Source organism: Cajanus cajan, chromosome 9 (assembly GCF_000230855.2).
Source record: "Cajanus cajan strain Asha chromosome 9, NIPB_CcT2T_4, whole genome shotgun sequence".
NCBI lineage: Eukaryota > Viridiplantae > Streptophyta > Magnoliopsida > Fabales > Fabaceae > Cajanus > Cajanus cajan.
Window position 1 is genome coordinate 13,148,646 of NC_138525.1, and position 17,127 is coordinate 13,165,772.

The 17,127-nt window shown below is 42.2% G+C and overlaps 2 protein-coding genes across 2 annotated transcripts; both read right to left on the reverse strand.

Annotated features, from left to right (window-relative positions):
• Positions 1-6,591: 6,591 nt before the first annotated feature.
• On the reverse strand, positions 6,592-7,575 carry LOC145951946 (uncharacterized). The gene is made up of 2 exons (XM_083064144.1): positions 7,248-7,575; positions 6,592-7,127 (listed from the first exon to the last, which is right to left on the reverse strand). The coding sequence occupies exons 1-2, from the start codon at positions 7,573-7,575 to the stop codon at positions 6,592-6,594; spliced, it is 864 nt and encodes a 287-aa protein (XP_082920270.1).
• An 803-nt stretch (positions 7,576-8,378) lies between these two features.
• Positions 8,379-9,557, reverse strand: LOC145951947 (uncharacterized). Its single transcript, XM_083064145.1, has one exon. It carries the CDS (start codon positions 9,555-9,557, stop codon positions 8,379-8,381), a length of 1,179 nt encoding a protein of 392 aa, XP_082920271.1.
• Positions 9,558-17,127: the final 7,570 nt, after the last annotated feature.

The window sequence follows — 17,127 nt, forward strand, 5'->3', positions numbered from 1 at the left end:
ATGAATTAAATGTATTTAAGTATGGATAAATCAAATGGATAATGGATAAATGGATTTATTTGTCACACTTACTAAGTCTAAATTAAAAGAAGGGGTTAAATCTATGGTGAGAAAGACCCAATCGATCTTATGACCTAACTTGACTCATCCTAATTTAACCTATAGGTTATTGAGTTCATTCGATTCTAGGGACGAGTTATAACCAAATTAAGGTTGTTAACATAAATGATTCAACATTCGTATTTGTTAGTTAAGGATCGAGGTTCAATCCTCATCTTAGGTATGAAGTTGAAAATAAAGCTATTACTTTATCTCTAATATGAGCTTATCCAACTGAAGGGGATTTTACCTAAAACATAAGTTAATCCAACCTGCCTTACAACAAATGTTGAACCATTTATGCTAGCAACAAATAGCTCAATCGAAATTTAGGAACTAGTTAGGGTCAAGCGTAACCTAGCCCAACTTGTAATGATTTAACTAGTTACTACACTTACTATAACTCAGCGATTAAGCAGTGAAAAACATAAACATAATCTAACCTAGGATTATCATGTGATAATTCTTAGATATATGTATAGGAATTTAAATAACTAAAAACATAAAAATTTCTAAGTGAAATATAACCAAATCCTCTACATACATACATACATACATATATATATATATACACACACACATCATATAGTGACGAATCCAAGAATTTTGAGTAATGAGGGTAATACCCAAACATAAACTTATAATAATAAACATTTCTTCGAACTTACCTATCTATACCCCTATGAAATGATTTAGTTTAGTTTTAATCTAATGGTTGAAAATACATCCAAATTAATTGTAGCTGTCTATTTCAAAAATATCAATTCCCTCTCATATATAACCGCATTATCAATCTACTCTGCCTTTGCTTTTTAGTCCATGAGAATTGTAATAAAACTTCATTCTAACACAATCAACCCAAAATAACTGAATTCAATTTAATTGGTTAACATATCAGAACATGAAACCTAACATAACACCCAATAGATTCAAACTCTCCCAACCCAAGTGGTTACACATGTCACAAGCAGATCTAAACAATTTATCATGTCAGGTATTCCGTGGAAAAGTCAAATACAACATACAACTTCTAACTAAGGAGCTCATTCACAACTCTATGGACATTATTACAGATAAAAGTTGAGGTTTCAAAATTAAACAGAGCAACGCCATTACATTACAACTTCTAAGCAAGGAAATCCTTGAATTGGAGACAATTTAAATTTATCCATGAAACATTATTTTAGCTAATATGTAAATATGAACAGAGGAAAACATATAAACCCCTAATAGAGATGATTTTAGCTAATATGTAAATATGAATAGAGGAAAACATATAAACCCTAATAAAGAGAAGAATTAGGCAAAGGAGAGACATAGGCAAAGAAAAGCTTGTCTTTTTCTTTGACCTATGCAGAACTTATATAGAGTATAATATAAGGAGAGCTCCTAAGAATTCGAAACAAAATAAATTATGTATTACAATGAAGAAGCAATGCACCAAAAGAGCAATGGGAGAGAAAAATACTAAGTGGTTGGGAGAAATAAATTACTTGTATAGTGCGGTGGATGTAGTGTGGTGGATTTAGTGTGATAGTTGCCTAGTGGTGAATGCAGTGCTAGGGTTGACATCAGTGGCGGAACTTGGATAAAATGTTTGAAGGTGCCAAATTATTTTTTTTAGATATTGTACTTACACGAATCAGGTCGTCTCCCTAACTCGGATAAGTCGTCTTCCCTGTTGGGCCTAACCGAGGTTGTGCGAGGTTGATCAATAGGTCGAGTTCCTTCTCTCCGGTCTTCTTGTTCGGGCGTCTCAGATGTACCTGCAAAAAGGACTCCGATGATCAAATTAGTTAGGGTTCTCCGTTTCACGTATTGGTTATATTATTACCTGCGGTGGTTGTCCGAGTAACCGTGTAACTGCTATGGTGGTTATTGTCTGAAGGTGGTTGAATTGTCCTTTACCTTGTCAACCTGCCGAGGTGTCTCAATGATATCTCCTGTGACACGTCAGCATTTCATGGCTTTATGTATGGTCTTGTCAACGTGCCGAGGTGTTTTGGTGATGTCTCCCATCCGATGTTCCATGTCAGCATTGCATGGTTTTATGTTAGCTTGTTTAAGAGATCACCTCGGTCAAGTCAATTCGTAAACTCGGATACTCGGCTCGAGTCAGGTTGGTACATAAGCCCCCCAAGCTCTGAGTGATGTAAGAATGAAAGAGCTGAGAAGAAGAAGGGCTTTAGCCAATATAGTGGAAAAGGGGCGTAGAGAGCCATAGTGTTACGAGCCGAAGAGGTACACGTGTAGGGTGTGAAAATTCATAAGTTTATGCGCGTAACAGCTCTATTATGGGGAAACGGGAGCAGGTACGGCGCTCAATCATTATGATTGAGGGTTTTGGTGTAGAGCATTCAATGCGAGAGACGTGGCGGAGCGCGAAACGTCGTTTTGAAGAGGCGCAATGCTCGAAAAGGAAATGAAGAGATTTGGGGCGCATATATATACAAGCGTAGAAGGCGTGAAGGTGGCTACGATTATAAGTGTAGCAGACGAGAGGTCCGTGTAATATCCGCCATAGTCAGAGGGGCAAGTGCTTTCATGAAGAAGAAGGGAGTACAGGGAGCATACGAAGTTTCAGGTATCAAGCGTTAACTCTTGATCTTTGTGTTGTATTTGGGATTGTCATGGGTAAAACGAAGGATAATAGCGTTGGGGGTAAAGGGAAAGAAGCAAGTGTGCAAAAGAGAGGGGGAAATAACAGGAAGGACTCCCACCCAAAAATCCTTGCCACTGGTTACGAGTGGGTGAGGGGAGATGTAGGAAAATATGAAAGTAGGATCAAGAGCGAAATGGAGGCTAGTGTATTACAGCATAAATTGAAGTTTTGTCTTCCTCCATATTTAGAACGTCTTTCTATTGAACCTTGTTCCGCGGGGGAACGGGTGTTTTTTAAAGTGTCGACTACTCTTCCGTTCATATATATGTATCAATGCCTGTGTAGGGATTTAGGTGTGATGATTCCGTTTACCCCATTCGAGTGTGAGTTGTTATAAAAGATAAATGTAGCACCTAGGCAACTGTATCCGAATAGCTGAGGTTTCGTACGGGCGTTCCAAATTTTATGTGTAGTAATGGGGATAGAGTCGAGCTTAGGAGTTTTTATGCATTTTTATCAAATAAAATTGGGGGTACCACCGTTTGGGTGGGTGTCGTTGAGCGGAAGTTCGAATGGGGGTTTATTTCAAATTTTTGCACAATCATACAAGAACTTTAAAGAATAGTTCTTTAAAGTGCAATCGGCTCATGAGAATCCGAGTTTGGATCCGATTTTCCATTGGAATGGCGAACCAAAATTTCCTTTATGTTGGCAACCACAACCTGTGAGGTTCTCAGGATCAGAGGGGTTGGTGTTGTCACCCCGCGAGAAAGAAGACATAAAAAAGTTGGAAAAGCTAGCTCGGCCATTAGAGAGCAAAGCGATTTTATCACTTGCGAGATCCCAAAATCCGAAAGATGATTTAGAGAGAAAGTAATAATAATAGCTACATGTAATTAAAATAGTGTAATTGAATATGTTATTGATTGCTGTGATGTGCAGAGATCATGGGGAGGAGCAAATGGCGCGAGTTAAAGGGGAAATTTAACATAAAAGAAATCCCAGATGCAACTGTTCCTAAGCAAAAAGTGAAGAAGGAAAAGATAGAGGTTGAAAAGGTTGCCGACCATGCAGGTAATTCTAGTATGCCGAGGGAAGAAGTTGTGAAAGGAACGACAAACCCGGAGGGTGTGATCGATCTGGAGAAAGAAGACACTCTCTAGAGGCAAAGTGATAAAAATCCCGCTAATGATGGGGCAAAAAAGAAGGTATATTTCTTGTCATTCCTAAGCAATATGATATAATTATGTTAATTGTTTCTAATCTCCAATTTATCCTGTGAAGTCGGCTAGTGTGCAGGTTCCTGAATCGTCAAAACATTTAGTGTCAAACTTGGAGGCAGCAATTGCTCAACTCGGCTTCAACTCGCCAATTTCACAAGGGAGGTCGTCCCAATCTGGGTCGAAAAGCCGTCCGAGGTCATTGCATCAAAGATATGACACGGAGCATCCGTTGGCTAGGTTGGATCATGTGAGCATGTCTCCTGACGTGATTTCCTTTTAGAATGCCGAGTTGACTGCGGAAGCGTTTTACAAGGAAGATCCAGCCTATATTGTTGATAAAGCTTTGATTGAGAAGGTTGGACCTGTTCAAGGTTTGGATTCTGAGCAAGTGTTTCTGCAAAGATCTATCGCCGTGGTAGATCATTGAAAGAAAAAGTGGGATAAAAACGTTGCGCTGACGTCGAAGTTGAGAACTGAGAATGCCCAGATTGGCTCGTTGAATGCTGAGGTGAGTAACTTAAAGAAGAAATTAGAGGAAAGCTCAAAGGCGTTTGAGATTTCTGTGAGATCAAACAAGACGTATGCTGCTAAGGTGGATGACCTTTTGAAGAATGTGAGTGTGTTAGAAAAAGAGAAGGAAGTTCAAGCAGAGACCGTGAAGGCATTGGAAAAGAAAACATAGGATCATGAGGGGAATATGCAGAGCTTGAAAGGTGAGATGGTGGAGCTTTATAAGAAAAATAAAGCTTGTCAAGAAGTGATTGCCACTAATGTGAGGAAAATCCAAGAAATAGAAAATGAGAACAAAAAATTGAAGAAAGAGATGGAGGCTACCGAGTATGAAGTAGTCATGGAACATAAGAAGGGGTTTGCTAAAGCCTTATGGCAGGTGAAGTGTGTTGCCCCAAACACCGATTTAACAAAAATTCATATCAGCAAAGATGTCTTCAAGGGGAAATTGGTGAATGAGGATGACATCCTGGATGACATGAGAAGTGAAGAAAACAATGAATAATTATATATAGATATATTTTATCTTACAGCATAATAGTATGGTTTGTACTTAGGGTCTAATTTACTGTGGCCTTCATAGGCTAAACTTTTGATAATCGTTATAATATTCTGAATATCTTCCTGCAGGTTTTGGTTAATTATGGTATTGTACCGAGAATCAGCATACATACGTTTGCATGAAACTAGCGTTTATTTTAACAAGATGAATAATAGGATGAAATCGGCTCAAACTTGGCTGTGTCGGCTCAAACTTGGCCGTGTTGCGTCGCAAATAATTAAATGGATAAAATTATTGCTCAAACTTGGCGAGATTATTACTTGAAATGGACTAGATATTTGCTCAAACTTGGCAAGATTTTTGCTCAGACTTGGCTAATTTTTGTGCTCAAACTTGGCTAAATGTTTTGCTCAAACTTGGCTAATCTTTGTGCTCAAACTTGGCTAAGTGTTTTGCTCAAACTTAGCTAATCTTTGTGCTCAAACTTGGCTAAATGTTTTGCTCAAACTTGGCTGGATGTTTTGCTCAAACTTGGCTAATGTATTATTCACAGATGGTGGTAGCAGCTCAGACTTGGCTTTGTACCTTACGTAAATGATGATATCGAGTTATCGTAGTTGATGTATAGTGATGTAAATTTTAAGATAATTGATTGAATCATAGGAAAGTAAATTAAAAGTAAGGGAATAGAATACGAGAAGAGAGTATGTATGATATAGACTTATAAACCAATTACATCTCTTCAGTTTACCTCAGGCATGCCTCGTTAAAACCTCTTCAGCCAAAACCCTTTTTTTATTTGGGAAAAAAGACTGAAGTAGGAAAAAGAGTACAATACCTGGGTTTACATGTGTTTAACTAAAATAAAACTTCAAATGAGTGGCATTCCAAGTTCTGGGAAGAACTTTACCACTTAGCTCTGTTAGCCTATATGCTCTATTTTGTAGGCATTCCGATATACGAAAGGGACCTTCCCAATTAGCTGCAAATTTTCCCGCTGATGTATCTTTCCTAGCATCACCTGTAGCTCGCCAGACAAGGTCTCCCTCGTGGAAACATCTAGGTTTGAGCTTGGAATTATACCGTCGCGCAGCTCGGAGCTTACATGCTTCTTCTTGCACCCTAGCACACTTTCTTGTCTCCTCAATTAAGTCGAGGTCTATGTTCAATTGCGCCTTATTCTGAGATTCATCAAACGTCAATCTTCTGTGAGGAGTTTCTTGAGTGGTGGTTTGCGGTGTGCAATGGTATGCCCACAAAACACTAGGTAATTCTTCAACCCATTCTCATTTTGACGATCCCAGCCTTTTCTTAAGTTCTCAGAGAATCACCTTATTCGCTGCTTCAGCTTGGCCATTTGTTTGTGGGTGTTCTACCGAGGTGACTTTGTGATTGATCCCAAGTTGCGTAAAAAATTGTTCATAATTTTTGTCTACAAATTGCTTGCCATTATCTGTGGTGATTGCTTGATGTAGGCCATATCTGCAGATGATTTTCTTCCATGTAAATCTTTGGACACTGGCTACAGTAATCTTGGCTAGGGCTTCAACTTCAATCCATTTTGTGAAGTAATCAATGGCAACTAATAGGAATTTTAGTTGACCTTTGGCTACTGGAAAAGGACCAAGAATATCCATCCCCCACCAAGCAAAGGGTCATGCTGACTGTATGGAGTGTAAAGTTGTCGGGGGTAACTGGTGTAGATTGTCGAACTCTTGACAGGCTTTACATTTCTGCACATATAACTTGCAGTTCGATCTCATAGTTGGCCAGTAATATCCAGCTCGGGTAACTCTGGCAGCCATTGACCGAGCTCTGGAGTGCATACCACTGATACCCCGATGGATCTCGTCCATCACATATTTGGCTTGATCTGCGTCTAAGAATTTAAGGAGAGGCATGGAGAAACCTCGTTTGAACAACTCGTCGGCTTCGATGGTGAAGTGACATGACTTGTTTTTAACTTTGGAAGCTTCCGCTTTGTTATCTGGTAAGATGCCATGCTTAAGGTATCTCCAAATATCGGCCATCCAACCTTGCTGATAAGAACTATTGGCAAAGACTGCTGTGGTTTGGCAACTAGGGGCCGTTATTGTTTCTTGGATGATCGTCCTATGTTGGCCTGGACGTTTAGTGTTGACAAGTTTTGATAACAGGTCGGCCCTTGCATTCTGTGCTCTTGGGATGTGCTCTATTTGAAAAACATTGAAAAAAGATGTTAGATGAGATATCATAAGATTATACCTTTGCAGTTGGGGTTCTTTGGTTTGATAAGCTCCTCCAACTTGTTATGTAATTAGCATGGAATCACTGCAACACTTGAGTCTCCTAACACCAAGGTCTTTTTCCAGTGTTAAACCTGCTAACAAAGCTTCATATTCAGTTTGGTTATTGGTGGCTTTGAAGTCAAATTTGATGGCAAGTTCAAGCATCACGTCGTTTGGACCTTCAAGAATAATGCCAGCACCACTGCCTTTCACATTAGAGGATCCATCTACATGCAACGTCCAGATTTGTTCATCCATAGGTGGAACAGGGGTGAGCTCAGCAATGAAATCAGCCAGACATTGGGCTTTTAGTTGTCCTCGGCTTTCATACTTGATACCGTACTCGGACAGCTCAACTGACCAAGCTACCATCCGTCCGGCCAAGTCGAGTTTTCTGAGTATTTGCTTGACCGGGTAATCCAACTTTACAATAATCTGATGACCTTGGAAATATGGGCGAAGTCGGCGAGATGCAACTACCAATGCCAAAACCAGCTTCTCTATTGTCTGATACCTTTTCTCGGTGTCTTGTAGTACTCGGCTGATAAAATAAATAGGAGTTTGCTTTTTGTCGTTTTCTTGTACAAGTGCGGCACTAAGAGCGTTATCAGCTACTGCAAGATATAATAAGAGTCAGCTTGGCCGTTTGGTTTTGACAAGATGGGTGGACTTGACAAGAATTGCTTGAAGTTGGTAAAAGCTTGTTCACATTGGTCACTCCAACAGAATTCTTTTGGCTTCTTGAGTAAATTGCAGATTGGCTTGGCCTTCTCCGCCAGCTTGGGAATGAACCGAGATAATGAAGCAAGTCGGCCTGCCAACCTCTGTACCTCTTTGTGGTTCTTGGGGCTTCTCATGTTTATTAGAGCTTGGCACTTGTCGGGGTTTGCTTCAATTCCTCGGCAAGTGATCATGAAACCTAAGAATTTGCCTCCTTGAACTCCAAAGACACATTTGTCTGGGTTTAACCTCATGTTATGTTTTCGTATTTGCCCAAAAATTTCTGCAAGGTCTTCGATATAATGCGCAACAGATGTCGTCTTGATAACCATATCGTCAACATACACTTCAAGGTTACGACCGATTTGAGTGGCGAAGACCTTGTCCATGAGCCTTTGATAAGTGGCTCCTACATTCTTGAGTCCAAAGGGCATGACATGGTAACAGTAATTGGCTTATTCTGTGATGAAAGCGGTGTGTTCTTCATCAGGAGGGTACATCAATATTTGGTTATAGCCTGAGTAGGCATCTAGGAAACTGAGCATGGCATATCCTGAAGCTCCATCAACCAATCTATCAATGCTAGGAAGTGGGTAAGCATCCTTTGGGCAAGCTTTATTTAAGTCCGTGTAGTCAACACACATGTGCCATTTGCCATTGGATTTTTTAACCATCACCACATTGGCTAGCCAAGTGGTGTAGTTAATTTCTCGAATAAACCCTACACTCAAAAGTTTCTGTGTCTCGACCCTGACGGCTTCTCGTCTTTCTCCTCCAATTTTTCTTTGTTTCTGAGATATAGGTTTTGCCTCCCTGTGAATGGCTAATTTGTGGCAAATGAAGTTGGGATCGATTCCTGGCATGTATGCACTACTCCATGCAAAAAGATCAGCATTTTCAATAAGTATTGACATGATTTTACCTTGAACTTCAGTGTCAATGTGCTTCCCAATCTTGGTGCACTGGTTTGGCTTTTTACCAATCTGGAATTTGATTAATTCATCCACAAGGTCAGGACGGCGGTCATGCATATCAGCTCGGGGATCAAGATCGGCCGCTTCTTCTATACCAAGGTGTGCCACGACAGAGGAAGTCAGGACCTCAGGTTGATTGCTTGGTGCAATCTTTGAGGGTGCAATCTTCAAGCTTTGAGCGTAACATTGCCTTGTTATCTGTTGATTAGCTTTTACAGCTATAATGCGTCCATCTGTGCCCGGGAACTTCATAGTTAGATGAGGTGTTGATACGACTGCTCCCAACTGATTCAATGTTGGTCTCCCGATAAGGATGTTGTAAGAGGTGGCAGCGTCAACCAACAAATACTTCACCAATACTCTTCTGGAAGTTTGGGCTGTACCAAAAGAGGTTAATAGCTCAATGAAACCACGAGTATGAACTCGCTCACCTGCGAACCCCACAAGAGGTTCAGAATATGGTTGGATCATGGTATGGGGGATGTCAAGCTTCAAGAAGGTGGGCCAATAGAGCACATCGGCAGAGCTTCCCTGGTCAATCAGGGTTTTCTGAACTTCCCAGTTAGCCACCTCGACCGAGATGACCATGGGGTCATCTTGGTTGAGGCTTATGCCTTCATAATTGTCATTGAAAACGATGGGAGGAGTTGATGGGTTCATTTTGGGATTCGAGTTGTGGGAATTATTGATGTTATGAACATTGCGTAAATGCCGCTTTCTGGCAGAGTTGGAACTTCCTCCTCCGACAAAACCCCCCGAAATGGTATTAATGATCCCACGCAAGTTGTTCTCGGTAGAGGGTTTATCTCCGTGTTGTGGATCGACACTGTTTGCACTGGGTTTATTTTCTTCACGCGCAGGTGCATGTTGGTAGTTGCCATGCTCTTGGTGACCTTGGTGACCTTGGTGTCGTCCTTGATATCGGTTTGAATACCGACCTCGTCCTCTACCACGTCCTCGGAAGCCTCCGCGAGAAGCTTGACTCCGTTGGATGTATTGCCCAAGGTGGCCAGCTTGAATCAATTCTTCGATTTTATCTTTAAGAGTCCAACATTCCTCCGTTGTGTGCCCATGATTTCTGTGATATCGGCAGTGTTTGCTCTTGTTGGCATTGGCCAAGTTGTAGGCCGGAGGGGGCAAGGAGATCAGATCTGCATGGTTAGCTTCCTCCAAAATATTGACTCGAGGAGCATTAAGAGGTGTATAAAAATCGTACCTGGGGCCTCGTGTTTGACGGGGTCTTTTTGATCTTTGATCGAAGTGATGCTTTTGCTTCTCCTTGTTACTAGTTTCTCCCTTTAGAGTGAGACCATCTCAGATAGTGTTACGGAATTCCGCATGTTCTTCCATTTGTATGTATCCGGCGGCGCGTGCTCTCAGTTCGTCCATACTTGCTAGCTGGTGTCGGTACAGGCTGTCGACAAAGGGTCCAGGTTTGAGCGCCATCAGCATGGAATGGAGAGCGACTTCTGGGTTTAGATTTTGGATTTTGATGGAGACGTTGGCAAAACATTCCATAAAATGCCTGAGAGATTCATCGTCTTGTTGCCGCAAGTTGGATAACGCTGCAGAGGTGATGTGATGAGGCCTGCTAGTGGCGTATTGGGCAGAGAATAGGCAGACCAGAGTATCAAAACTGTCTACCGATCTGGGTGGTAATTGCGTATACCAACTAAGAGCGGCTCCCTTGAGTGATGTTGGAAATACGCGACACATGATGGCGTCATCGTTTGTGTAAAGGTTGATATGAGTAACATATGCGTCAATGTGCTCATCGGGGTCAATGGCTCCATCGTATCTGTCGATATTTAACGGCTTCCAAGCGGGGGGAAGAGGAACTTCCATAATTCCATCGACGAAAGGATGTCGTCGAGTGGAATCGTGCTCATGACGGCTGATGTGAGTATGTACAGATCGGTGAGTTCGTGTGGGTTCTGGCGGGTACGTGGGATCAGGAGAAGACTCATGTTCGCCCGCGGTGGGAGGAACATGGCTAGCATGATGTGTGTGAGGTGGTTGTTGATGTTGTTGCCATTGGGCTCGGAATGCAGCCTGTTCGGCACGTAATTGTTGCAAGTCGACTTCGTGCTGTTTACGAAAATTTTCCATCTCCGCCGCATGTTGTCGTTGCATCAATTCGATCTGTTCAAATAACCTTCGCAAGGCCGGGTTGTCTTCCATATTCGGCGTGCTTGAATGTGGTTGTGGTATACTCGTTGCTCTGTTGGTCTGACTTCGGGTCGAAACCATAAGGGTGAAGGAGGAAAACTTTTACCAGGCCCTCCTTCTAGCGCCAAATGTACTTACACGAATCAGGTCGTCCCCCTAACTCGGATAAGTCATTTTCCCTGCTGGGCCTAACCGAGGTTGTGCGAGGTTGATCAATAGGTTGAGTTCCTTCTCTCCGGTCTTCTTGTTCGGGCGTCTCGGATGTACCTGCAAAAAGGACTCCGTCGATCAAGTTAGTTAGGGTTCTCCGTTTCACGTATTGGTTATATTATTACCTGCGGTGGTTGTCCGAGTAACTGTGTAACTGCTATGGTGGTTATTGTCTGAAGGTGGTTGAATTGTCCTTTACCTTGTCAACCTGCCGAGGTGTCTCAATGATATCTCCTGTGACACGTCAGCGTTTCATGGCTTTATGTATGGTCTTGTCAACGTGCCGAGGTGTCTTGGTGATGTCTCCCATCCGATGTTCCATGTCAGCATTGCATGGTTTTATGTCAGCTTGTTTAAGAGATCACCTCGGTCAAGTCAATTCGTGAACTCGGATACTCGGCTCAAGTCAGGTTGGTACAGATATAAAATTATAAATTAAATTTTTTATTAAATAAAAAATAATAAAATTTCTCTTTTTTTTATACTTATTTTTTTAAAATTTTATTACAATTAATAATATAATAATATACAAATATAATATTAATATATATAAAAAAGAAAATTTGGAAAAGTTTGGGGGAGCCACGGCTCCCCCTGTCACACTTAAGATCCGCCACTGGTTGACATAGTACCAACAACTTGAGAAACTTCAAACCATATAGTTAGGCCAGAATTTTGATCTCAAATTCAACACATTTTCTAATTAAAAATATATAGATTTACATTTTTATTTGATTACAATATTTATTTAATATAATTAATTAAGTATTAATCAGATGTAATGTTTGTTTTAATTACGTACAAAAAATTCGGAGGCATAAAATAAATTTATATAACAGTCAAAAAAATGAAATTCATATAAAGTTATTCAACAATTTTTCTTTGGACAATTTTATTTTAGAGCTTATTTACTAAATTAAAAATTAATTGTTATCATAAAATTATCATATTTATAAAATTTATATATTTAATTTATTTATTTTCTAAATTAGAGCTAGATATAATGAAATATTTATAAATAATTTAATATAGTAATATTTTTTAAGGAGAAATACTTTTATTTTTAAGTTAATAAAAAATTATAAATAAATCAATTTAATTTAATATTTCCTGCGGAATATAATATGCATGAAAATTTGTAGGAAATAAAATAAATTCCTGCAGCTTTTTCTAGAAATTTTTATTTGTACAAATATTCTTATAATTAATATTTTTGTAGTAAATTTTGCAAAAAAATTCTGTGAACTCAAAGTTGCAAAAATATTCATAGCAATTTCTTGGAGATTATTTCTCACAATAACTCACACAACAATGTCCTGCAAACATTTTTTAGTATAAAAATCTGTGAAAAAAATGACATATTGTTAGTAGTGTAAATATGAATTTATAACATGCAAAGTTCTATAATAAAGTGAAGCATTAAAAAATATTAATAGTAAAATATTAACACTTAAAGAATCTCAAATCTTTGTTTCTCACACGAGAATTTGTCTTCCCCTTTTGAAAGGATTGCAAAATATGTCATATGTGAGTCTCATATGTTTTATGATCTTTCCTTTCCATTTGTACCGCATCAAAACTGAGGAAGAAACATCCCTCCCAAATCATCTTTTCAAGCTCAGTCGTTATCTTCCTCCAAGTTTCCTACTTTAAACCTCCTCAACTCTTGCCATGCTCAACTTTGATTCCATCATAAATTATGACCACCCTTTTTAATTTTCAACCATGTTTTCTTTTTGCCCTTCTTGTTTTTGAACAATAAAAAATACTTCGTCAAACTAAAATGAACTAAGAAAAATAGTGAAATTCATAAATGTTCTTACCGGAATTTGTCGTAGGGATGATCTTCCAAGTAGGATTGGTGAGCCTCCTTCATGGGTACGCTGGTGCTCCAAGATGGGGGTGGTACCTGCAAAAGAGACTCCGATGCTAAAGTTAGGGTTTGTATGAGTGATAGTCTCGTATAAGTAATGCACGTACCTTGGAGTGAATTAGGTTTGCTTTGGGCTCTGGGCCTGAGATAAGATATGATAGCGGATCTCGTCTGGGGCGAGATCTTCGGTAATCAGTGATTAGATAGTGGACCTCGTCTGGGGCGAGATCTTCGGGGATTAGTTATGATTCATGTAAATACCGAGCTGACGTCACGTGGCGTGTGCCCGAGGTCATTCTGTGCTACGGTGCCGAGCTCGGAGCTCGGCTCCGCAGTGCGGATAGTATACTAGCCCCCCGAGCTCCGAAGATCATAGGTCGAGGAGTTAAGACCGAGCTCGCCGGGGGGAAGTGACCTTTCACGTATGCCGCCTGTAGAAGTGCCATGTGTCATGACTGTTTATTTCCCGGAAACGTGCGAGTGGCGCGCTAAGGGAAATGACGGTTACGCAATGATGGTTTTGTAATTAATGCGTCGTCAGGCGTGCCCCTGAGCCAACACATGGCGTGGTGGTGTTGAATTTGGGGGAAAAGCTTTCTTTTTCCTCACTCGCGCCTCTTCGCCTTTTTCACTTTGCTTTTTTTTCCACTTTGCTCTTTTTTCCACTTTTTCAACTTCTTGTTCACGCCTCTTCTCCCGATTACATCTGTCCTTTATCTCCATTTCCTTCGTTTCGTTAATGACTGGTGGTCGTGGCTCAAGTTCTTCTGCGCCTGCCAGGGGCAAGGCGCGCGGCAAAGCGGTGGCCACCAGGAGGGGTGTCGCAGAGAGGAGAGAGTCATCCCCACCTAAGGACTTGGAGCCGGGTATTCCTGGTTACGACTGGGTCAAGCGCGAGGTGGGGGCTGTCCAGAGTGTGTTCAAGTCGCGTCTGGAGGTTGATGCAGTTTGGAAGACGCACCGTATTTGCGACCCCACCATTTCCCGGATGATTCGGCTCGAGCCTTGCCCGGCTGGTGAGGGTGTGTTCATGGGGAAGTCGACCGATCCCCCCCACTTTTATGTTTATCAGAGTTTCTTCAGGGACCTGGGCGTTTGTCTTCCTTTCACTCAGTTTGAGTTTGACTTCCTAAACTACATTAACGCGGCCCCTTGTCAGCTGCACCCCAATAGCTGGGGCTTTTTGAGGGCATTTCAGGTCTTGTGCGCGGTTTTAGGACTGGAATTGTCCCTTCACGTTTTCCTTCATTTCTATCATCTGAAGCTGGGTGTTCCGTCGTATGGTATTCTGTCTTTAAACAGGAGTAAGGAAGGGGGTTTATTCACTCCTTACTCCCAATCCTATAAGAATTTCAAGTCTGAGTTTTTCCGGGTAGTCCTTGTAGATGTCGATCCTTTGGAGGATGGGGCTTTCTATTTTGGTGGACTGCCAAAGTTCCCCTTTTACTGGTGCCCTAAGCCGTCGAGGTTTCATGGGGTGAACCCTTTGGAGTTGACGGCTTCGGAGGTTGTCGTCATTAAGAGTCTCTCGGCTTTGCCCCGCCCGTTGGACTGCAGGTCGATATTGTCGCTGGCGAACTCGGCATATCGGGAGGGGGTCCTGGAGGGTAAGTGTTTTGTATCTTGGTACTTTATTGAGGTTTGTGTAAACTTTCTTTTGCTGACGTGTCTTATCTTCTGTTTGTAGGCCTTATAGGGAAAGACCTGTAGCTCGAGTTGAAGCCCTGTTTCAACGTGACCGAGCTCGGGGTTTCCGAGCCTCCAGAGGAGGAGGTTTCCCCCCTGAAGATCAACCGAAAACGGAAGAGAAGTGGGAGAGAGGTCGGGGGGACCTCTGCTTCGCATGAGATAGGGGAGGTGGCCTCCGAGGTTACTGGAACTGGGTAGGTGGATCTTGCTGTGCTTCCGCCACCGGAGGGGGTCGGTCGTGTGGCTGTCGAAGAGGTGGCATTGGCTGCTGAGCCAGTTGTCCAATCGGGTAAGGTGCCAGCTCAAGCTGTTGACCGGGTTGCTGTGGTGAGTGCTTTTCTTCTCAGTCTTGTTTCCCTTTGTTGGCACTTGGATTTAAGGTTGTTTTCTATAGGTAGGGAATGCTGCCGAGGAGGTGGTCCGGGGTGCCGTACCTGCTGCTCCGGTCGGCGAGGTGAGTCGTTGGCCCTTCTGTGGTATTTGGCGTTTTACCTTTGTGGTGACTTTTGTTCTTAGGAGAGTGTCCTTGCTTTTCGCAGGTGGGGGGTGGCAGTGGGATATCTATGCCTTCTTTTACCGAGGTTCGTAGGGAGGGATCGAGCTCCGGGCTCGCTACCCCTGGTCCGGTCCCCAGGCCGAAGCGGCCACACATTGCGTATCGCTATGCGCAAGAGGGCGCGCCCATGCGGCTGGAGCACTTGAGTGCGTCGGAGGAGGTCGACTCCCTGTGGAGTGCCGCGGTGACTCACTAGAAGTTCTTTCCGAGGGGGTCATTGAGCACAACCGATCAGGCGATGATCGAGTCGGCCGGGCCAGTGGGAAGTTTTGATGCTGCCCAGATCTTCCTTCAGCGAGGGACGGCCATTGTGGATTACTGGAAACACAAGTAGTCGAGGTAGCAGGAGGACATGGCGAAGCTGAAAAGCCTTGTTCAGTCTCTGAAGGATGAGAATAAAGTCCTGAAGGGGGAGAATGGGGTTCTGACTGCTACCCTCGGTGAAGCGAAGATGCAGGGAAACGAGCTGCAGAAGCTGGTTACCTCATCCCGAGACGAGATGATGTCTTCTCGAGAGAAGGTTCGCTCTCTGGAAGATGAGGTCGCATTTTTGAAGGGCGAGCTGGTGTCGGTAACCGAGGAGCGTCTCCGCGATGAGGTTATTATTGGCAGCAAAGAGCAGGAGATTGCTGCCCAGAGAGTAGACCTGTCGTCGCTGGAGGCCGCGAAGGCGGCATTGCAGAGGAGACTTGAGGAGGTCGAGCGCTCCATCGTGGTGGAGCATAAGAGGGGCTTCCTCAAGGCTGCTCGCCAGGCCAGGCTCCTTGCACCAGGATTCGACTTCTCTGGCATGCATGTGGAGAAGGTAGTTCGCTTCGGGAAGTTGGTCCAGGAGGACGACATTGAGGATAGTTCCAACGATAATGCCTTTGTGTAGTGATGGAGCTAAGTTGAAGAAGATTGGTGAACTTCAACTTCTCCATGCTTGGACCGAATGTTCTTGAGGTTATCCTTTGGAAGAAGCTTGAAATCTCCATGAAGAAGCCTTCAATGGAGGAGAAGCCTTGGAAGGAAGTTCGGTTACTCCTAGCTTGTTGTAGAAGCTTGAGGAACCAATGCAAAGTTTGAAGAAACTTTGGTGAGAAACCTTGAGAGAGAATTCTCTTCGGTTTTGGTAAGGGACTCTTGAGAGAGAAATCAGAATTTTATTTCTCAAATGTTCAAAAGTGTCTACAAAAGAAGTATTTACAAATATATAGAAAAGAGGTGGCTTCTAGGAGAAGCTAACCTTAACCATGGTTCACTAGGAACCATGGTAAGGTTTACTTAACTCCTATGGTTTTAGCAAGCTTGCAAGGGAAGCTAACCTTGACCATGGTTCACTTAGGAACCATGGTAAGGTAAGCTTACCTTACTTGAGTTTAGAAGCTTGCAAGGCAAGCTTCAAAAACTCAAGAAGGAACTACTAAGGAATTCGGCCATGAAGAGAGCTAGGCGGCTTTGCACTTATTTTGCTCCTTGATTTAATTTGCAAAATCTTGATTTGGTGTAGTTAGGTTCATCATATGATGATGAGACCTAGCTACATCAAATCTATGAAAAATTAGGAGCAAAATGAGTCCAATATCAAAAATTTAGCCTAGGCCCAATTCTGGCCCAATTACTAGTCATACCTCAAGCTTTGCTAAATGTACCCCCTTTTCCCTACTGAAAAAATACAAAATGAATGTGTCAACTGGGGAGGTTAAATGGAGCTAAACTCTCCAAGTAACCTACCTTAAAAACAATATACA

Bases quoted from the DNA above. Each gene is read 5' to 3' on its own strand.
- LOC145951947 (XM_083064145.1), bottom strand. From the start codon at position 9,557: ATGAACCCATCAACTCCTCCCATCGTTTTCAATGACAATTATGAAGGC.
- LOC145951946 (XM_083064144.1), bottom strand. From the start codon at position 7,575: ATGGTAGCTTGGTCAGTTGAGCTGTCCGAGTACGGTATCAAGTATGAA. The intron at 7,128-7,247 runs GTGATTCCATGC...TTTTTCAAATAG, and splicing joins TAGGAGACTCAAGTGTTGCA to AGCACATCCCAAGAGCACAG.